The sequence below is a fragment of the Gnatocerus cornutus genome, unplaced genomic scaffold, assembly GCF_029298725.1.
Source record: "Gnatocerus cornutus isolate USDA-ARS CGAHR unplaced genomic scaffold, icGnaCorn1.1 ctg00000023.1, whole genome shotgun sequence".
Classification (NCBI taxonomy): domain Eukaryota; kingdom Metazoa; phylum Arthropoda; class Insecta; order Coleoptera; family Tenebrionidae; genus Gnatocerus; species Gnatocerus cornutus.
Window position 1 is genome coordinate 505,399 of NW_028275375.1, and position 23,735 is coordinate 529,133.

At 33.1% G+C, this 23,735-nt stretch overlaps 1 protein-coding gene across 2 annotated transcripts in view; it reads left to right on the plus strand.

Annotated features, from left to right (window-relative positions):
- Positions 1–23,735, plus strand: part of LOC148166169 (carbonic anhydrase-related protein 10-like) — a 159,639-nt gene that overhangs the window by 111,653 nt on the left and 24,251 nt on the right. For both annotated transcript variants that reach the window (XM_088049020.1, XM_088049019.1), the window contains exons 5-6: positions 7,790–7,885; positions 15,795–15,861. In XM_088049020.1, coding sequence (XP_087905146.1) covers positions 7,790–7,885; positions 15,795–15,861 — 163 coding nt within the window. The remainder of the gene's footprint in view (positions 1–7,789; positions 7,886–15,794; positions 15,862–23,735) is intronic.

The window sequence follows — 23,735 nt, forward strand, 5'->3', positions numbered from 1 at the left end:
TATAAGCAAGTCTAAACAAGTAAACTTCCCAAATTTTACTGTCCCAGCGTAAAAACTTCCGGAGTTACAAATTTTTACTTTAAAAAATTAGAAATTTTTAGATCATTTGCGAAAAAAAAATTCTAAAAACGGTATCTTTTGCTTTACAACATTCTACATTAGGGAAGCTTATAAACACATTTAAACTTGTAAACTTCCCTAACTTTATTATCACAGCGTAAAAACTCCCAGAGTTACAAATTTTTACTTTCAAAATTTGGAAATTTCTACTTCATTTGCGAAATAAAAATTCTAAAAATTCTGTCTTTTGCTTTACAACCTTTTAATTTGGAGGAGTTGATAAGTACGTTCAAACGAATAAACTCCCGAAATTTGATTGTCATTGCGCAAAAACTCCCAGAGTTACAATTTTTTGTCCTAAAAAATTGGAAATTTTTGGTCTATCTGCGAAATAAAAAATTCTAAAATCCGTGTCTTTTGCTTTACAAGATTCTTATTTAGGGGAGTTGGTAAGGATGTCCAAACGAGTAAACTCTCTAAATTTTATTGTCATAGCGTAAAAACTTCCTAAGTTACAAATTTTTATTTTTAAAAATTTAAAATTTTTGGTTCATCTACGGAATAAAAAAATTCTAAAATCTGTGTCTTTTGCTCTACAAGATTCTTATTTGGGGGAGTTGATAAGCAGGTCCATACTAGTATACTCCCTAAATTTTATTATAATGGGGTGAAAACTACTAGAGTTACAAATTTTTATTTTCATAAATTGGATATTTCTGGTTCATCAGTGAAATAAAAAATTCCAAAAAGTGTGTTTTTTGCTCTACAACATTCTTATTTGGAGGAGTTAATAAGTGGGTCCAAACTAGTAAACTCCCCTAATTTTATTGTCGCAGCATAAAAACTTCCGGAGATACAAATTTTTATTTCGAAAAATTGGAAATTTTTGGTTCATCTGCGAAATAAAAATTCTAAAAACGGTATCTTTTGCTTTACAACATTCTAAATTAAGAGAGTTTATAAACACATTTAAACTTGTAAACTCCCTTAACTTTATTATCACAGCGTAAAAACTCCTAGAGTTACAAATTTTTATTCTCAAAAATTGGAAATTTCTATTTCATTTGCGAAATAAAAATTCTAAAAATTCTGACTTTTGCTTTACAACCTTTTAATTTGTAGGAGTTGATAAGTACGTTTAAGCAAATAAATTCCCGAAATTTGATTGTCATTGCGCAAAAACTCCTAGAGTTACAATTTTTTATCTTAAAAAATTGGAAATTTTTGGTCTATCTGCGAAATAAAAAATTCTAAAATCCCTGTCTTTTGCTTTACAAGATTCTAATTTAGGGGAGTTGGTAAGGAAGTCCAAACGAGTAAACTCTTTAAATTTTATTGTCATAGCGTAAAAACTTCCTAAGTTACAAATTTTTATTTTTAAAAATTTAAAATTTTTGGTCTATCTACGAAATAAAAAATTCTAAAATCTGTGTCTTTTGCTCTACAAGATTCTTATTTGGAGGAGTTGATAAGTGGGTCCAAACTAGAAAACTCCCCTAATTTTATTGTCGTAGCATAAAAACTTCCGGAGATACAAATTTTTATTTCGAAAAATTGGAAATTTTTGGTTCATCTGCGAAATAAAAATTCTAAAAACAGTATCTTTTGCTTTACAACATTCTAAATTAAGAGAACTTATAAACACATTTAAACTTGTAAACTCCTTTAACTTTATTATCACAGCGTAAAAACTCCTAGAGTTACAAATTTTTATTTGGAAAAAAATTGGAATTTTGTACTGCATTTGCGAAATAAAATTTATAAAAATTCTGTCTTTTGCTTTACAACCTTCTTATTTGGAGGACTTGATAAGTATATTTAAACAAATAAACTTCCCAAATTTGATTGTTATTGCGCAAAAACTCCTAGAGTTACAAATTTGTATCTTAAAAAATTTGAAATTTTTAGTTTATCTGCGAAATAAAAAATTCTAAAAATTGTGACTTTTGCTCTATAACATTTGAGGGAACTGATAAGCAAGTTCAAATTAGAAAACCCTCAAAATTTTATTGTTTTTGTATAAGAAGGTCCAAAGTTACAAATTTTTGTTTTAAAAATATTGGAAATTTTTTAATTTATTTGCGAATGAAAAAATTCGAAAAATTGTGTCTTTTTTTGCACTGTTTTAATTTGGAGGAAGGAAGAAAGTCCAAATTAGTAAACTTCCAAATTTTATTGTTAAAATGCAAAATCTTCCAGAGTTACAAATTTTTGTTTTGAAAAATTGGAAATTTTTGGTCTATTTGCGAAATAAAAAATTATAAAATCCGTGTCTTTTGCTCTACAAGATTCTAATTTGAAGGAGTTGCCAAGCAAGACCAAACTAGTAAACTCCCAAAATTTGATTGTCGCAGCATGAAAACTTCCGGAGTTACAAATTTTTATTACAAAAAATTGGAAATTTTTGGTTTATCTGCGAAATTAAATATTCTAAAATCCGTGTCTTTTGCTCTACAAAATTCTTATTTGGGGAAGTTGATAAGCCGGTCTAAACTAGTAAACTCCTTAAATTTTATTGTAATCGGGTGAAAACTCCTGGAGTTAAAAATTTTTATTTTAAAAAATTGGGTATTATTTTTAGCTGCAAAAAAAAATTCTAAAAACTGTGTCTTTTGATCCACAAAATTCTATTTGAGGAGTTGATAAGCACAAATTTTATTATTATTGCGTAAAAATTCCCAAAGTTACAAATTTTTATTTTCCAAAAACGGATTTTTTAGTTCATCTTCAAAAATCATCATAAAAAACAGTGCCTTTTGCTCTACAACGTTCGAATTTGGGGGAGTTGATAAGCAAGTCCAAATTAGTAAACTCCCTAAATTTTACTGTTATTTCGTGAAAACTTCCAAAGTTACAAATTTTTATTTTCCAAAATTGCAAATTTTTAGTTCATCTCCGAAATTAAATATTTTAAAATCCGCGTCTTTAGCTCTACAACATTCTAATTTGAGAGAGTTGATGAACAGGTCTAATCTATTATCCTTAATTTTATTGTTATTGGGTGAAAACTCCCAGATTTCCAAATTTTTACTTCGAAAAATTTAAAATTTCTAATTCATCTGGAAAATAAAAAATTCTAATATATGTGTCTTTTGCTCTACAACATTCTAATTTATAGGAATTGATAAGCAAGTTCAAACCAGTAAACTCTCCAAATTTTATTGTTTTTGCATGAAAAGTTAGAAGGTTACAAATTTTGATGTTCTAAAATTGAAAATTTCTAGTTCATCTGCGAAATAAATAAAAATCCAAAAATCTGTTTTTTGCTCTACAACATTATAATTTGGAGGAGTTTATAAGCATGTCCAAACTAGTAAACCCCCCAAATTTGGTTGTTGCAGCATGAAAACTTCCAGAGTTCCAAATTTTTATTTCGAAAAATTGAAAATTTTTGGTTCATCTGCAAAATATATTTTTTTTAAATTGTGCTTTTTGCTCTATAACATTCTAATTTAGGGGAGTTGATAAGCAAGTTCAAACTAGTAAACTTCCTAAATTTTATTGTCATTGCATGAAAACTTCCAAAGTTACAAATTTTTACTTAAAAAAATTGGATATTTTTAGTTCGACTGCAAAATAAAAAATTCTAAATTATTATCTGATGGAATCGCCGAAAATTTGATTTAAATTTTATAACTAGTTTTTCCACCTCAGTGATTGACTATCAGTTTAGAAATAGCAAACGAAAGAAACCAGAAAAATATGATTTCACTCAAAGATGATTAATATTGACAGGCGATCGCTCATAGCTGCGACTCATTTCAATGTTTTATTAGCTGAGTACGAAAAAGCTTTTTACCAACTGTGCGGCGGGAAACTTGAATTTTGAAAAAATGTCGTAGGTAGAATCCGACTTTTATTTATTTCCTTGTGCTTCTTTGTAAATTGCCTTTTCGGCTGACCCACATCGTCCTATTACTTCATATATTGTTTCCGAAACGTATCCTCCAGCAAGTTTCAAAGGTTCCATCTCCATTCCCAAACATAACCGTAATACTATTATCAATATTTCCCCGAAAGTTGTGGCATTCGATTCAATTAAATTCGCCCAAAATGTCCGCCCGCACTCGCATGATTTTACACGCACGTCGAGTTTGTTAATTTAGGTCGGGCGCACTTATTTAACGAAGTGAATTGTCTATTTTTTGTAAACAGTGAATCGGATGTTCTTTGAAAAGGGGGCTACAAAAGAAAAGATTCGAGACTAGAATTTCCCATTAGCAAAGTTGAATGGGGTTGCAACAATGCTTGCTGGCGGAGCTTACATTACGTCGGGATAATGATTGTTATTGTTGTTAATAAAATTTCCAAGTAATGGGTCTTAAAAATTCAAATTTTTCGATACAAAGAAGTGAAATTTTACAGCGCTTGTAGTATTTATGTTTCTAAGCACGTCGTAAGTTTGCGTGTTAAAGAAGATGTACGGGGTCAAACTCTTTGTATTGCACATAATCACTACCATCCACATGCTTAGGGCTCTTTTACGATCTTCGCGATGTATACGGATTACTTTTATTATGAAAATCGCGTCGGAGGATTTAGCATGAGCTATGGAAGATGGGCTTTAGGAAGATAATGATTGGAACGTCGGTTACATAACCTTTAATCACCTTCCAAAAATCATTAATTAGCTGCTAATCTATGCCCAATGATGCGCTGAAAGGATTAAACTGACTCAACCTACGCACAATTTTGTTCATTCTTTGTAAACTCTTCAAGTTTTATTAATATTGGGTAAAAACTTCCAGAGTAGCAAATTTTTATTTTTCAAAAATGGATTTTTTAATTTAATCTTCAAAATAATACTTTGTATACAACAAGTGGCTAAAATAGTGCTTTTTTTAATTTAATTTTATTGTCATTGGATAAAAACTTCCAGATTTACAAATTTTTATTATAAAAAATTTAAAATTTCTAGTTCAGCTGCGAAATAAAAAATTCTAAAATATGTGTCTTTTGCTCTACAACATTCTAATTTATAGGAATTGATAAGCAAGTTCAAGTCAGTAAACTCTCCAAATTTTATTGTTTTTGCGTGAAAATTTCCAAAGTTACAAATTTTTATTTTCCAAAATTAAAGATTTCTAGTTCATCTGCGAAATACAAAATTCCAAAAATCTGTGTTTTTGCTCTACAACCTTATAAATTGGAGGAGTTGATAAGCAAGTCCAAACTAGTAAACTTGCCAAATTTGGTTGTCGCAGCATGAAAACTTCCAGAGTTACAAATTTTTATTTCAAAAAATTGGAAATTTTTGGAAGTTACAAATTTTTATTTTCCAAAATTAAAGATTTCTAGTTCATCTGCGAAATAAAAAATTCCAAAAATCTGTGTTTTTGCTCTACAACCTTAGAATTTGGAGGAGTTGATAAGCAAATCCAAACTAGTAAACTTTCCAAATTTGGTTGTCGCAGCATGAAAACTTCCAGAGTTACAAATTTTTATTTCAAAAAATTGGAAATTTTTGGTTTATCTGCGAAATAAAAAATTCTAAAAATTGTCCTTTTGCCCTATAATAATCTTATTTGGAGGAGCTGATAAGTGGGTTCAAACTAATAAACTCTCTAAGTTTTATTGTTATAGCGTAAAAACTCCCAGAGTTACAAATTTTTATTTCGAAAAATTTCAAATTTCTAGTTCATCTGCGGAATAAATTTTTTTAAAATATGTGTCTTTTGCTCAACAACATTCTAATTTATAAGAATTGATAAGCAAGTTCAAACCAGTAAATTCTCCAAATTTTATTGTTTTTGCGTGAAAACTTCCAAAGTTAAAAATTTTTATTTTCCAGAATTGAAAATTTCTAGTTCATCTGCGAAATAAAAAATTCTAAAAACTGTGTCTTTTGCTCTACAAGTTTCTAATTTGAAGGAATTAATAAGCAAGTCTAACTTAGTAAACTCTCTAATTTTTATTATTATTGCGTAAAAACTCCTAGAATTACAAATTTGTATATTTCAAAAATGTTTTTTTTTAGTTCATTTTCAAAATAAAAAATTCTAAAAACTGTCCTTTTTGCTCTACAACGTTCGACTTTAAGGGAGTTGATAAGCAAGCTCAGATTAGTAAACTCCCTTAATTTTATTGTTATTGCGTGATAACTTCCAAAGTTACAAATTTTTATTTTCCAAAATTGCAAATTTCTAGTTCAGCTGCGAAATAAAAAATTCTAAAATATGTGTCTTTTGCTCTACAACATTCTAATTTATAGGAATTGATAAGCAAGTTCAAGTCAGTAAACTCTCCAAATTTTATTGTTTTTGCGTGAAAATTTCCAAAGTTACAAATTTTTATTTTCCAAAATTAAAAATTTCTAGTTCATCTGCGAAATAAAAAATTCCAAAAATCTGTGTTTTTGCTCTACAACCTTATAATTTGGAGGAGTTGATAAGCAAGTTCAAACTAGTAAACTTTTCAAATTTGGTTGTCGGAGCATGAAAACTTCCGCAGTTACAAATTTTTATTTCGATAAAATTGTAAGTTTTTGGTTCATTTGCGAAATAAAAAATTCTAAAAATTGTGCTTTTTGCTCTATAACATTCTAATTTAGAGAAGTTGATAAGTGAATCCAAAGTAATAAACTCCGCAAGTTTGATTGTTATTGCGTAAAAACAAAATTGATAATTTCTAGTTCATCTGTGAAATAAAAAATTCTAAAATATGTGTTTTTTGCTCTAATTTGGGGAAGTTGGTAAGCAATTACTACTCTGCTACTAATCTATGCGAAATGACGCGGTAAAAGGATTAAACTGACTCAACGTACGCCCAATTTTGCCGTTTGTTCTTTAAATTTCTTCCTTATTGGCGATTTTGACATTTGACAAATGACACTATTGACAGAAATCCAAACTGACATATTAGTGCAAACGCGGTACAACGTAAGCGCCACAATTTGGTTGGTCTATTAACGCGCTCAAAAAAGATAATCGTCTTAAATTAGTTCCATTTTCCACTTAAAATCCAACGTCTAGTGACTTTAGTTGTGCTAAGTTTGTGGGTTGGCAGCAGATCTAGTAACTATTTTGTCGTGCTGCGCAGTTTGCGGCGCAATTTAGTACAATGACGCTGAAGAATGGTAATAAGTGATTTGTTGCCGCCAAGTCGAAGTAAAAGTGAATAAAACAGTGAAAATTGGGGAAGAAAGCGACATAACCTCGTTTACGTGAAATGGTGACACAAGGAATTAATAGTAGGTAATGCGATTTTTGAAAATAACAGCAGGATGCTTTTCCGGCAGTAAATATGAGACGTTGGCAGCATAAGACGCTTCGGAATCGCATGTTTATCTTCAGCTTTTAGCTCGTCTCGTGCAGTTCTTTGAGTACATTTCCGTTAAAGGTTGTAGGGAAGACGCGGGTTTAGCAGTAAAATTATCGCCTCCTTCGTGAACCGAACGCTCAATATTGAACGGAAAAATCTTCTACGTGCCCTAAGCATACATTCATCTTCCCGAATCATCCGGATTCAAATACGACTTATTGAATTTCTTGAAAAGTCAGCGTGATGGACTGGGATATGTATCTATTCTGTGTTATTACTTTATTCCCATCGATTTAGTTTTTCCTTTTATACGCGAGGACGATGGTATACATATTCTATGTGAATACACATCCTCGAGACATTCAAACAACTGCCTCATAAATATTAAGAGAAGATTGCTTCACAATATTTTATTACGAAGCTTTCAAGCCAATCACAATATGAAAGCCTCACCACTTTTTATTTCCAGATTCAACTCTATGGGTTCAACAAACAACTTTACCACAACATGTCGGAGGCCCAGCATAAATCCCAAGGGATCGTGGGCATTTCTTTAATGGTCCAGGTAAGTCAAAACAAATCACATCGCTCATTTCCAAGTTAAAATCATACGAATTTTTGTTTTTCTTGCGGACTGGCCCTCAAAATCATCTATAAATATTTATGGACCAATCCGTTTCCTATTGCTGATTCTTCATACAAGCCTGCGGTCCCCAAGTCCGAAATTACGCCCCAAAATAGCGCAGGCCGGGAAAAAATATGATGCGCCAAATGATAATTATTCTAACGTTTTTACAATTATGCGTTTATTTGACTTTCTTCGCGTTTTATAAGGTGTAGTTTTCACCTCATTTAGGCTCTATTATGGTTTTTTATTTGAATTGTTTTGGAAATTATTATAATTTGCTTCCCAAATCCAAACCGCAACTTTAAACGCCTTTAATTCTATTATTTATTGGCGGATCTAAAGAGTTTAAGCAGTTTTGGATTCGGCGTAAAATGAACATCAATAATTGAAATTTGCTTTGGAAATAAGCGAGAAATCGACCGAATTAGGTTTGAAAAATGAAGACCAATAGTTTCGGATCGAAAAATTTGCTGTCTACAATTTTAAACGCTTCTAATTCCGTTACTTATTACCGGATGTCATAAATTCAAGCAGTTCTGGATTTCGCTTGAGATTCTGCGTAAAATGAGCCCAAATAATTAAAATTTACTCCGGAAATAAGCGATAATCGACCGAATTACATGTGGAAAATTGAGATTATAGTTTCGGAACTATGAATTTATCTCCAACTTTAAACGCTTCTATTTTTGTTAGTCATTGTCGAATGTGAAATATTCAAACAGTTTTGGATTCTGTATGAAATTCTGCGTAAAATGAGCAACAATAATTGAAATTTGCTCCGAAAAAAAAACGAGAAATCGACCGGATTACATTTGAAAAATTGAGATCAAAGAATTCGGAACTAAGAATTTACTATTCACAACTTTAAACGCTTCTATTTTTGTTCTTTATTGACAGATGTGAAAAATTCAACTAGTTTTGGATTTTGCATGAAATTCTACATAAAATGTGCACCAATAATTAAAATTTGCTCTAAAAATAAGCGAAAAATTGACCGAATTAGATTTGGAAAATTGAGATCATAAGATTCGGAACTATGAATTTAGAATCCACAATTTTAAACGCTTCCATTTTGGTTATTCCTTGACGGATGCGAAAAATTCAAGCTGTTTTGGATTCTGCGTGAAATTCTGCGTAAAATGAGCATTAATAATTTAAATTTACTCCGGAAATAAGCGAGAAATCGAACGAATATAGTATATTAAAGAACGTGTTTTATAATGGCCAATTTGGTGCACGAGGTCCCGGTGTACGGGACGAGTGCACCAATGCCATTATAAAACAAGTCCTTTATACTATTTTTTCGAATTTGCACCCCTTTTTTAATAATAAAATTAAATTTTAGAATTCTAATAAGGGTGGGTTTCACCAACCGCAGTTAAATAACTTAACTGTAGAATAACGCTATTTTTTAAATAAATTCAACTTCAGTTAACGTTTATTAATCAAATAAAACCACAAATAAACTAACTGGGCAAAGTTGGTCGGTTAAATCAAAGTTAATTCAATTTTTTGTGCAATGGATTCATTTTCTGTTTTGTAAATCTCAACTTGTATTTAATAAACACACATGTTTTATTTGTTAAGTATTGCAAACTTTGCCAAATTGCCAACTGTAGCATTGCGTGATAAACTTATTCTCTCTTGATACAGACATAACAAGGAGTTTTGGTATATTTTGCTGACTGTTTTCAAAAATGTAAACTTTTGTATAACTGTCAACGATGGCACTTTAATGAACACTCTAGGCTAAAATAACACTCTAGTTAACTATTCGTGAAATAATAAAGCAGACGTCAAAATATTTTCAAATAAAATTTATCTATTGAATAACTAACTGAGCATTTAACTGACGTTGGTGAAACCCACCTTAAGAGTTTTCGTGTTACACGATTGGTAATGGTTTTGTAACCATGACTTGCCACTTGATTTTCAAATTTAATTTAAAATTTGACATTTATTGAGTTTCACTGTCACTGAATTTTGACATAACGTAACCTAACCTCACAGCCAGTATTCATATCTATTATATTTAGGTACAATTATTGTTGGCCGCAAAGGACAGTTCAATTATATTCATACATTTTTATTCACGCAGTAATTTATTAAACACAAATCGTAAAAACCAAATTGACCAAGAACTTGACAGGAAACAGGTGACATCCAGACTAATTAGTTCTGCCAATTCTTAAAAAACAAAATTTCCTACTTTGAGTTCTTTTATAGATACCTATAAACGACTCCAAATTGAGTACTCTAATGGACCTATTAAAGCGGCAAATTCGAAAAAGGGTTTTAAAGAGTCTTTTTGGGATAATTTTGTAAAATGACGTAGAAATTAAAACTTTTTGTTACTTCAACGATATCTTTGCTAAACTGTTTTAAGAAAATTGCTGTTTGTAATCAAGGATCTAACCGATTTTTGATAAAAAAAAATATTTTTTTTAGTTGAGATGATAGTAAACATTCTAAATAAATTTAACCATTTGAAAGGGGACTAAAAGTAGTAATCTTTGCTTTAAATTTCACTAAAATCCGTCTTAGGTGGGCCACTTTGTATAAGTTAAACAAAATGGTGAATGCGCCATGAAAATAAAAAGTCCAATTGAATCGATGGCTCAAATTTTTTTTCTAGTTTTTTTTAGTTTGCAGACAACAGACATGGAGAATATGAAAAATAATCGTAGTTTTGAAACATTTTTAAGACCAAAAGTTTTGTATCAAAAAATTTTCTAACTACAATTTTAAGCGCTTCTAATTCCGTTATTTACTGTCGGATGTCAAGAATTTTTGGTTTTTTTGCGGACTAGCCCTCAAAATCAACTACAAATATTTATGGACTAATCCGTTTCCTATTGATGATTCTTCACCCAAGTCCGAAATTACGCCCCAAAATCTCGCAGGTCGAGAAAAAAAATGATGAATTGATGGCCCGCTGCGCCAAATGATAATTATTCTAAAGTTTTTACAATTACGCGTTTATTTGACTTTCTTCGTGTTTTACGAGTTGGCCGACACAATTTCAAATTCCTTTCATTTAATATCCAGTGGGGCGAGCGGCATTCCGGCGGACCAAAACGAGTTTGTTTAACAACAAATTGCGCGAAACAAAATTGTGAAATTTAAACAAGACGCGTCCAAAATCAGTCTGAATTTTGATGAAAAAAATATTTAGACCCATTAAACCGGAAGCGAAGAAATTCCTGCATTTGTTTCGGTTGCTCTTGAGATTAGGTGGCCGTTCCAAGTGCGGGTCGAATTCTTTGAGGTCTCATGTATATTTAATCCTTTCCAGTGAATGGTCTGTATTAAAAGAGAATTAACAATTTTAACGGACGGACACGGTTAAGAGAACGGGAAGTAATGTCGGAGTAGATTAGCATATTGTGAACGTAGTACAGCTCATTCGTAGCGTTCGGATGGGTTTTACAACGTCCGCCGCTCATGCAGAAGATATCGTCGACGTATATTTTAAACGGGGCGATATGGCCAGTGTCCCTTCCCTTGTTGGTATGCAAAATGCTGCGCATTGCACTTTTCATAGCGACAAACTGGAATGCATTAGGTAGCGTGCGTTTTTCACATTCCCCACCGGTGATAAAAGTCCTAGTAAATGTCCCATCATCACGTACCAAATAGTACCATAAATATGTCAACGAGAGCAATTCCGAGCATTTCGTTTAAAAATAAATGTTGGCGAAAATTATCCACAGACGCTTGCGTCTTCGCAATTTTGAATTAAAATCTCCTTTTTAAAACTGTATCAAAATGAATTCCGGTCTCAAATGTACTTGCAGCAAATGCACAGAGAATACAAAACACAATAATGGCGCCATTCCGCACTGTGGTTCGCTCAATTTACCGTCTTTTCATTGCCAATATTCAATTTCATTAACTAATAAATTATTTACGACCGCCACATCCAATGACCACGTTCCCAGTTCCGTTCGTCTAATTGTTAATTAATCTCACGTTTTAATTATAATAAATGCAAATCGTGTTGAGGTATTGATTCGATCCGCTTAATTCTTTTATTTTTAACACTTGAATCGGTTTTTTTTCCGTAACGGCTTTACAAAAGCCGAGCTAAAAGAATGAATAACGATTTTTATTATTTCAAACTTACGTCATGAAAGCTCCTGTGTTGTATCGGATTGTACAAATCGGAAAAGCATCGTTAATTAAAACAATGCGAAATGGAAATGTGTATTGACGGACAATGTTGGAGGGATGAGTTTTACACCACTATTTAAATCTTCGCGAATTAGGGGCAAAAATGGCGGATGCGCCGGGTTTAGTGTTGCATCATTAGAATTTTTTTGGTTCTTTTAATTTTGCGCTCTTTAAATCGCCGGTTTCCAAAGTGTACATTTTTGGTTTCTACATGTTTATTTATACAGGGTGGCCAACTTAAGATTCCGAGCTCAATATCTTTGTTTTTTGCGAATGGATTTTATTCAAGTTTCAGGCCAAGGTAACTAAAGAGGTGCAAATTGATTTGATTTTAAAGGGTTAATTTAATTAATAAACCGTCTAGTAGGTCTAGTTTACAAGAAAAAGAGCAAAAACAAGCCAACATTTACTTAAGGAACAAAATCATCGGTCTGTCTGTCAATCTGTCGTTTTTGACGTTTCTCAATAAAAGCTCATTTCGGCTCTATTATGGTTTGTTACGAAGAGTTTTGGATTTTGTATGAAATTGTGCGTAAAATGAGCATCACTAATTGAAAGTCGCTTCGAAAATAAGCGAGAAATCGACTGAATTAGATTTGGAAAATGAAGACTAGAAGTTTTGTATCGAAAAATTTGCTGTTTACAATTTTCAACGCTTCCAATTTCGTTATTTACCAACGAATGGGAAGAATTCAAACAGTTTTGGATTTTGCTCAAAATTCTGCGTAAGATGAGCATTAATAATTAAAATTCACTTCGGAAACAAGCGAGAAATCGACCGAATTAGATTTGAAAAATAAAGACCAAAAGATTTGGATAGAAAATTTTGCTATCTACAAATTTAAACTCTTCTAATTCCATTATTTATTGACGGATGTGAAAAGATTAAGCAGTTTTGAATTCTGCGTGAAATTCTGCGTAAAATGAGGATCAATAATTGAAATTCGATCCGGAAATAAGGGAGAAATCGATCAAATTAGATTTGGAAAATTAAGATAGAATTTGGAACTAGAAATTCACTATCCACAACTTTAAAAGCTTCTATTTTTGTTATTCATTGACGGTTTTGAAATAATTAAGCAGTTTTGGATTTTGCATGAAATTCTGCGTGATACGAGCTCCAATAATTTGAAATTTGCTCCGAAAATAAGCGAGAAATCGACCGAATTAGATTTGAAAAATAAAGATCACAAGTTTCTAATTCCTAATATAAGTTATTTATTAATGGATGGTAAGAATTCAAGCAGTTTTGAATTTTGATCGAAATTCTGCGTAAAATGAGCATCAATAATTGAATTCGCTCCGAAAATAAGCGAGAAATCAACCGAATTAAATTTAGAAAAGTGAGATCAAAGGATTCGCGATTAAGAATTATCTATCCACAGTTGTAAACGCTTCTATTTTTGTTATTTAATGACTAATGTGAAATATTCAAGCAATTTTAGATTTTGCATAAAATTCTGCTTAAAATGAGCACTGATAATTGAAATTCGCTCCGGAAATAAGCGAGAAATCGACCGAATTAAATTTGAAAAATTAAGACCAAAAGTTTCGGATCGAAAATTTTGTTATCTACAAATTTAAACTTTTCTAATTCTATTATTTATTGACGGATGTGATAAGTTCAAGCAGTTTTCAATTTTGCGTGAAAATTCTGCGTAAACTGAGTATCAATAATTGAAATTCGCGCCGGAAATAAGGGAGAAATTGATCGAAATAGATTTGGAAAATTGAGATAAAATTTGGAACTAAAAATTCATTATCTACAAATTTTAAAGCTTCTATTTTTGTTATTTATTGACGGATGTGAAATATTCAAGCAGTTTTGGATTATGCATGGGATTCTGTGTAAAATGACTACCAATAATTAAAATTTGATCCAGAAATAAGTGGAAAATCGACGGAATTAAATTTGGAAAATTAAAATCATAGAATTTCAAACTAAGACTTTACTATCCACAAAAGTTAAACGCTTCAATTTTTGTTACTTATTATCGGATGTAAAATATTCAAACAGTTTTGGATTTTATATGAAATTGTGCGTAAAATGAGCATCAATAATCGAAAGTCGCTTCGAAAATAATCGAGAAATCGACCGAATTAGATTTGGAAAATGAAGACTAGAAGTTTTGTATCGAAAAATTTGCTGTTTACAATTTTACACGCTTCCAATTTCGTTATTTACCAACGAATGGGAAGAATTCAAACAGTTTTGGATTTTGCTCAAAATTCTGCGTAAAATGAGCATTAATAATTAAAATTCACTTCGGAAACAAGCGAGAAATCGACCGAATTAGATTTGAAAAATAAAGACCAAAAGATTTGGATAGAAAATTTTGCTATCTACAAATTTAAACTTTTCTAATTCCATTATTCATTGACGGATGTGAAATATTCAAGCAATTTTGGACTTTGCTCAAAATTCTGCGTTAAATGAGCACAATAATGGAAATTCGCTCCAAAAACAAGCGAGAAATCGACCGAATTAGATTTGGTAAATAAAGACTATAGGTTTCGGATCGAAAAATTTGCTATCTACAAATTTAAACTCTTCTAATTCCATTATTTATTGACGGATGTAAAAAGTTTAAACAGTTTTCAATTCTGCGTGAAATTCTGGGTAAAATGACCACGAAAAACTTGAGGTATTGACCGAATTAGGTTTTTAAAGGGTTTTTTGAGATAATTTTTACCTTTTTTTGGTGCAAAAACGATGTAAAAATTCAAACTTCTTGTTATTTCAAAGATATTATTACTAAATTGTTTTAAGAAAATTGCTGTTTTAAATTGAAAAGTGAATAAATTAATTTTTTTTTTAGTTGGGGTGACTAAAAATAGTAATATTCACTTTAAATTTTATTGAAATCCGTCTTATTTGGGCCACCTTGTATGAGTTAAGCAAAATGGTGGAGGCGCCAGGAAAATAAAAAGTCCAATTGGATCAATGAGTCGAATTTTTTTTCTAGTTTTTTTTTTAGTTTGCAGACAACAGATATGGAGAATATGCAAAATAATTGTAGTTTTGAAACATTTTTAATTAAAGCACTCGTTGCGGGAGTTAGAAATTTTAGAAGTAAAACTTTGATAGAATCTTTTTATTTATAGCCGTCCGGATGTTCCAACTCGTTCGCCACTTCTTTATTTCTATCGATAACATAGCAAACGTTTCAAAGATATGCGGAATATGCAGTATATTTATAAAATATGAAAAGAGCGCAGCGTCAGCTTGCTGTCCGTCCGAAGGCTTGCAATATGACAGGGGGCAAAAGTAGTAGCAATAATAAGTGGTCGAAAGAGCGTATAAGTAGAAGGAAGGGGTGATTTAATATAAGTGGTATAGTAGGACGTTCTTCTATCAAGTTCTCGGATCAAGAACACGTAAAGGGGAGAAGCGCCATAAATAGTAGGCCGACAGTAACGGCGTGTTCATGTCTCGGTTTCGATCGTTGCAGCGTTTTGCAGCGTTGAATTTTTTAATTAGGGCGAATGCGATCCATCACAGATAACAAATAGCAACAAGGCACTTATGTTTTTAAATTAGTCGAGAGTAGGTAAATGTATGTAATAAATAGCGTGGCCGAGAGTCGAAAGAGTGATTTGAGTCACGCCACAGATGGGCAAGGCGCATTTCTCGCTGTTCTCTTTGTTTGCTGACCGGATTTTCTTGTTGTAGATCGGAGACGTCCCCAACGCCGAATTAAGGATCATCACAAGCGTTTTCAACCGAGTGACGTACAAAGGTGAGTGAAGAATTTCTAGTTAATCAAAGAAGAGGTCACGCCACCGCCACCGCCGTATTCAGATGATCCAACTAGTTTGCGTGTCACTTTTACCAAACAAGTGCGTGTGGAGATCTAAAGACTATTAAAACTCCATTAGTTATTCCACTTCCGTTAAGAAGTCAACACGTGACACAAACAAGCGTCGCACTGAAACAATTATCAAAGTCGCCCTCGGGTTCATTTATCAAACGATGCTCTGTCACCGCTACACTTCCAAGCATTAAGCGCTATCCATTTACCGACCCCTGCGCCTCTATAAACCGATATCATAATTAATAACAAACAATACGACAATTCATTTAACCTGCGGCGCTGTAAACAATACCTACCAATAACGCCGAGACCGCAAAGACTGCTCAAGATAATAAATCACACTGCCCGATACGCTTGTTTAAATTATTAATAACGATGCGCAACACAATCCGCAGACGCTTAATGCTCAGATATCCCTCTTGGCTTCTGTCTGCTCCAATTTCACCGCCGAAAATAATGCCGAGTGAATCTTTCATTCGCCACACGGGCGATAATCAGAGTGATCATTGTGACCAACGGAAAAAACTGAATTAACACGCTTTGCTTCATTTTAACTGGAGAGGTTTGGACAAGTGAAAAGTCATTTCTAAAGAATTTTTGTTTGGGTTTTAATTCGATTTCAATCACTTTCTGCTTTTTGTAATGAGGAAAACTACTTTAATTGCCTTTCTAATTATACAGGTGTCTCAAAATTCGCGACATTTCGATTTTTCAAAATTTTAATCGGTTGTAATTTGGTTATTTGTTCTCGGATGTGAAATCAGAGGCCAGATTTAATTTGCGGAAAATTCTGCGTAAAATGATTTATAATAACGCAAATTTACTTTAAAAATAAATGAGTTATCGACCTCAGAACTTTGACATAGTTTTAGTCATCAATTTTCGCGAAAAATTGCAACTTTCAACTTTTGGAGAATCTAAAAACTTTTTCTTATGTAAAAAAACGCGAGAAAAACGATGGCGCAAACCGCATCTTAACATCTGAAATAGTTTTTGAGATATTTAACTTTAAAAATTACGAAAAATGAGAAAAAATGAAAATCAACTTTCCAAAATTGGCCATAACTCAGTTATTTGTTGTCGAATTTGAATTTCAATCTCAGTTTTAGAGTCTACACAAAATTCTGTGTAAAATGAGCCATTATATAATTAATTTGCACCAAAAATGAATGAGTTATCGACCTCAGAACTTTGAGATACTTCTATTCTAGTCATGAAATGTTTGTGCGAAGTGCGCTCTGAATTCAGGAATCGTTAATTGTGAAACACCCTGTATATTACAGAGTTTTACGATTTAGCAAGTTGTTGAGAAGTCCTGACCTGATGGAGCAAAAACCGGCCTGGAATTTAAAATCAGGAGGCAATCTACTTTCGAAATGACTTTTGTTGACTGTGTAATTTGCGTATTTTTGAGTAAATTTTCAGAAATGCGGCGAAGAATCGTCGATAACAGTTTGCGAAACTAGTTCTTACTTTACTTCGCCGTTTAATAAATGCAGCAGTTCCGCGAGGAGATTGCAATGGCGCTACTGGCTGCTCCCGCCTTAAGAGCTAAACATAACGTACAAAGTTTGAATAAGGTGGAGAAGTAACAAAAATTCTCTCTCATTTTCCTAAAAACGTCTCCCTCTGAATAAATTATCTCCTCGCATCTTGTTTTCCCACGTATGGTCAGACCGAAATCCATAGTTCTCGTCTAGCGCGCAAAGTCCAAAAGCACACAGAAAGACGAATGCGCTCCTCTCTTTGATTTGTGTGTGGCTTCCTTTAGTAAACATCGTGGACTTTTTAGGTTTGCGTGTCGTTAGAATGCGATGAAAAATGGTGTCGAATTCCGGAGTGAGGTTGTTTATTGGTCGGCTAAGAGCGTCGCTATCTGCACTCAGCAATGCTATGATTTACTACCCGATATAGACGCTACGCTGCGGCGTTGCCGGATAACCGACGCGATTTATGGATCCGTTGCTAAAATACACCAGATTTTAATTATGGCGACCATTAAAATTAAATAGAAACCCAACAAGAGATGTTTGGTGGAGATTAACGTCCGGAATTTGCTGGACTCCCGGATTGTTTTACGCGAATTAACTGACCACGTGCACGTTTCCGGGCGCAATCGATGCGGGGAGCATTTTTGTGTGACGGCAACGGTAACGGTGACATTTATCTTACAGTTGCCAGTAAGAGCCAAGTTTGGAAAAAAAACGCCCACGACTAGTCATTGTTGAATAAAACGAAGCGCGATTTTATTTCATCTGTCGCGTTTGAAGTAACTCGCAATTACTGGATAACGACTACTGGCAAGAAGATAGGCTTCGTTTGTCTAAAAATATTCGCATGATACACAAGATATGAAAGGCACACAAAGCAATTGCAATTAGAGTTTTTGTTGCAACAGATTTGTAATATCCGGATCGGGAAAGACTTATTTGCTTCACTTGCTTGTTCGATATTGATCACATGACGATGTAGTTATAAGACATGTGACTGGGGGATACATTTTGATCAATTCCGTACGTGTTCAGTTTGATTGTTGCGGGCTAATAGGAGACTACTTGTAATGAAAAATTGAGCTGTGGCATTGCGAAACGTCGGTGCACTGTCTGTTTGACAGTTTGAGGTTTACTGTTGACTGATATGCAGTGTTATTGTTGACGTGTTTCTCGCAAGTGTAATGAAACGTCAAACGAGGAGAATCGATACATGACGGAACTTCAAACATTCAATAACACGTGATGTTAAGGCGGATAAGAAGAGGAACCTTTTAGTATTTATTATAAAACGTTGGCAAGTTCGATTCCTTTTTATTTTACTTACATTTCTTACACCATAATTGTGCCCAAATTTTTGTCGGCGTTTACAATAATTAAACATTCTCGCGAAAAGGGCTCAAATTTCTTGTAGGGTCTCAATTCCTTAAAATCAAGAATGAAAATTGAACCCTCTGACCGTTCTTGATTCTACGCTCATGTCTTGAGTCTTTAATTTGTATGGGAATTTACTAAGACTTACGTGCAAAAATGCAAAGCCATCTAACACACTTGCGTGCAAATGTATGCAGCACAAGCAGTTGCTTTACTTGAAACAGGACTCATCAGAAAGATGTGTCTCGTCGCTTAAATTTAAGCCGTGCAACAATTCAAAAACTACAGCAGAGGTACTTAGGAACTAGTGCCTTTACAAGTAGGCCAAAAACTGGAAAACTTGTTGCAACATCTCAACGAAATGATTGATTTATTGGCACGACGTCATTAAAGGATTGGAGATTAAATGCTGTGCAAATAAAACAACGGCTACATGAAGTTCGAAGAGTTGATGTTAGTGAATGAACTGTTTGAAGTTTGAAGGAAAATAATTTGACAGCTTACAAAGTTGCAGCTGGTCCAACATTAACTGCAGCTCACCGACAATCTCGATTGCAATTTGCTAGAGATCATTTAGACTGGATTTTTGAGCAATGAAGTAAAGTTATGTTGTTAGATGAAACCAAACTGTGCTTACACGGAAATAACAGAAGAGTAAAAGTGTACAGAAGACCTGGGGAGCATAAACGAAGGGATCAGTTATGGTGGCGCTTCATGCATGATCTAGAGCGGTTTTTAAGTGAAGGAAAAACAGATTCTGTTTTTGTGAGTGGTTCTCGAATCGGTGAACCCAAAAGGGGTTTAACAGTCCAGAGATACATAGTGGATATTCTGCAAGAACCTGTAATGCCTTATGCTTAATGCGGATGAAATTCTGGTTTTGGAGTGGCCGGCACGGAGTCCCAGTATGAATCCGATTGAACATATATGGGATCATTTAAAAAATGGGTTTTGAGCCAGAAATCCTGCGGCACAGTCACTGTATGGTTTAAATGTTGCGATCGAAGAAGAGTCGAACCGTCTCCCTCAAGAAAAAGTTATTTTATTGATCAGAAGAGTATGGAAGAGGTTATTAAAGCTAATGGTGGCAGCACCCGTTATTAAAAATAAAAAATTCTTTGGTCAATCAATTGTACTTAATGCTGCATGTTTGCTTTTTGTTTAAGTTTTACTAAAAATCCAGAAAACTTATTAAATAATGAATGCACTACTGTATGAATAAGAAATTCTTACATAAGAAAATATAATCTTTCAAATGGTACCATTTTTCCTAAATTCTAATATGCCGTTTTTGAATCATGTTCATTTGAAATTAAATTTTTTAAGTGGCCCGATACATTTGCACGCAAGTGCATATCGAACTTTTAAAATTTTGATAAATAAAAATCAAATTTTCGAAACTTTAATCGGGTTTAGCTCGATTATTTGTTGTCGAACGTGGATTTTGAGCCCGGATTTAGAATCTGCGCGAAATTCTGCGTAAAATGAGCTAAATAACGCGAGTTTACTTCAAAAAATAAGCGTGACATTGCAGAAGTTTGGCATGGGTTTAGTCATGAGTTTCGCAAAAAACTGCAACTTTTGACTTTTCGAAAATCTAAAAACTATTTCTTATGTAAAAAATTGCTAGAAAAACGATGGCGCAAACCGCATCTTAATTTCGGTAATAGTTTCTGAGATATCAAACCCGAATTGTTTAGAACCTTCAAAAATTTGGCCCTCTGGCGACAACTCAAAAATTCAAACGGCCAGAACTCAGTTATTTGTTGACAAGAATTTAAAAATTCTCATGTTTTTGGATTCAGCGTGACATTCTGCGTAAAATGAGACCCAAATTTGTTAAGTTTGCTTAATAAATAAACAAGATTTGACCAAAAACTGTTTTGAAAACGTCATTTTTGGGTGATTTTCAATCAATGTTTTCAAAATAAAAACGACATTTAATAGCTTTAAATTAAACATCAGTCGAAAGAGGAGCTCAAAATCTATTTACTGGCCAAATTTGAGATTTATCGGACAAACAGTTTACGAGTTATGACCAAAAATAAAAAAAATGAAAAATTTCCATCGTTTGAGTCCTTTTTTTTCGCGAAAAATCGACTATCGAATTTTGGGCTTTTGAGAACATTTTCTAACGTAAATTGTGTCGAGAAAAGGAATGGCGCAAACCGCATCTCAATATCTCAAATACTCGTAGTTTCCGAGATATTTAACTTTAAAAATTACGAAAAATAAGGAAAAATGAAAATCAACTTTCCGAAATTTGATCGGCTGTAACTCAGTTATTTGTTGTCGGATCTGAATTTAAATCCCAGATTTGGAATCTGCGGAAAATTTTGCGTAAAATGAGCTATAATAACACCAAAATAAGCGAGATATTGACCTGAGACCTTTGACATAGATCTAGTCGTGCATTTTTCTCAAAAAATCAAATTTTTGACTTTAGAAAAATTTTAAGATCGAATTCTTAGCTAAAAGATCGCAAGAAAAACAAAAAGCTTTGTAGATTTCAGCATTTTGGTGGTGAAGATTTCAATAAACTTTGTAGTTTTCGCGAAAGATCGATTAAAAATGGTGGAGGCGCCCGTCAAACGCGAAACAAAATGAATTTTAATGTAGACATCTCGTTCTTTTATATTTTTATCTCGGCGTAATCGCATTAAAACGAAATTGAGAAAGATCTGAAAAGATTATTGTCCCGTTTATCTTAAACTGACGGCGTCAAGCTTCCGGAGTGTCGGCAGCATATTTTTATTATTCCGTTTGCATCTTGCGCCGATGGGGGATTGTGTCGTCATTTGTCAAAGTTCGCGCTTTAATTAAACAGTTGGTAAAGTGTCAAAACACGCCGCACCTGTCCGTTTTATGCGTTTTTTCGTTGGTGTAATTGAATACATGTTTGGTTCGAATACACGGAACCCTTTTCTTCTGTTGTGCGCGAAGGCATTGAGTAATGATGGTGGCGTTAAACGTCTGAACCGTGGTAACACAATGGATGCAATGGTAGGCGAGGATCTGAAGGCTCTCTCGTATTGTTTTACAATGCGCAATCAATCCTCGTTTTGATTAATGCCAGCGAGTTTGTGATATGACAGGCGCGGAAGCGGGGCACTAATGCAAAAATAAATCACTATCTTATAAATATATTCTCGGAATAAATTCACATGCTGGATGTATATGAGGAGGCCAGAGCTTTGCATTAGTCAGATTGCTCACGATCTGTCTGCCATATAATGGCCGTCATTTTTAAGAGGGTTGAATCCGAACGCAACAACCATTTGTATACGACGACGTGTTGCTATTTATCCAGTTGACAGAGCAGTTGGTACCAACTGCAAGATGAACAAGCGTGATGATGTATCCATGCATGTCGACTGTTGGCTTAATCCGAGGGGATTAGCACCTGCTCGCGGTTGGTGTCGACCCAATGATTAAATGTTAACTACACTGTGTGCGCACGGAACCCAACAATCACAGAGGGAAGCGGGGGATCTCATCAGCAATCACATCCTAGCCTTACTTCACATTGTTCAATTCCGATTGCTTTTGGTACCGCGCGCTAATTTCACGATTCGGCGGGGACGCCGGCAATTAGCATGACACGCAACAGTTTTACTGATAAGAAATCGGCCGAAAAATCTTGCACGGAACGACGCCAAAATCAGAGACGGTCTTCATTTAATAGTTATTTCGGATCGTATTGTGCACGAGTTGCGTACTTTACTTTTTCTACGAGTGCGTACTATTGCAGACTATTTGAGGTGTTTAATTTAATTCGATAGTAAAAAGTGATCATATTTAGTCTAACTTTGCTTTGTCTGTTATTCTTGAATTTAATAAAAATTAGTCACAATTAGTCAATTCGATTTTATCTAACCTTAAAAATTGACCAGAGTTAATCTATTTCGTCTATAAAAATTTTGGATTTTTGATTCATCCTTCAAATAAAAATTTCTAAAATTTCTGCTTTTGCTCTAAAATCCTGCAATTCGGTACACTCAATAATTGCACCAAAACCAATTAGGCCAACAAATTTCATCGCGTTGTAGTTAAAACTCCAGGAATTACAAAATTTACTTAAAAATTTTTGATTTTGATCATCCTTCAAACAAAAAATTCTAAAATTTGCACTCCTTGTTCTAAAATTCTGTAATTTAGTACACTTAGTTGTCTGCTATAAGGCCATCGGTCTACCAAATTTCATAAGGTTAGCCTTAAAAATGTCGGACTTTTAGAATATAATAAACAAAAAATCGAATTTTGGTTTTGTCCCTAGAAAAAAAATCCAAAATTCCTGCTCTTTGTTTTAAAAATTTAAAATTTAATACACTTAATAGTCAAGTTAAGGGCCATTAGTTTACCAAATTTCACGACATTAGCCTTGAAAATGTCAGACTTATGGAGTATAATCAAATAAAAATGAATTTTGGGTTCGTCTCTGAATCGAAAAATTCTAAAATTCGTGTTTTTTGCTCTAAAATCCTGCAATTCAGTACACTGAGTAATTGCACCAAAATCAATTAGTCCACTAAATTTTATTACGTTTTAGTTAAAATTGCCGGAATTACAAAATTTACTTAAAAATTTTGGATTTTGGATTTTGGTTTCATCCTCTCAATAAAAAATTCTAAAATTTGTACTCCTTGCTCTAAAATTCTGTAATTTAGTACACTTAATATTTATTTTTAGGACCATCAGTCCAACAAATTTCTTAACGATAGGCGTAAAAAAGGTGGATTTACAAAGTATAATAAAAAAACATGAATTTTGAGTTCATTGCTCGAAAGAAAAATTCCAAAATTCCTGATATTTGTTCTAAAATTTTTAAATTTAGTACACCTAATGGTCAAATTTATGTCCAAGAAATTTCGTCACATTGGCCTTAAAAATGTCAGACTTATGGAGTATAATTTAAAAAAATTGAATTTAGAGTTT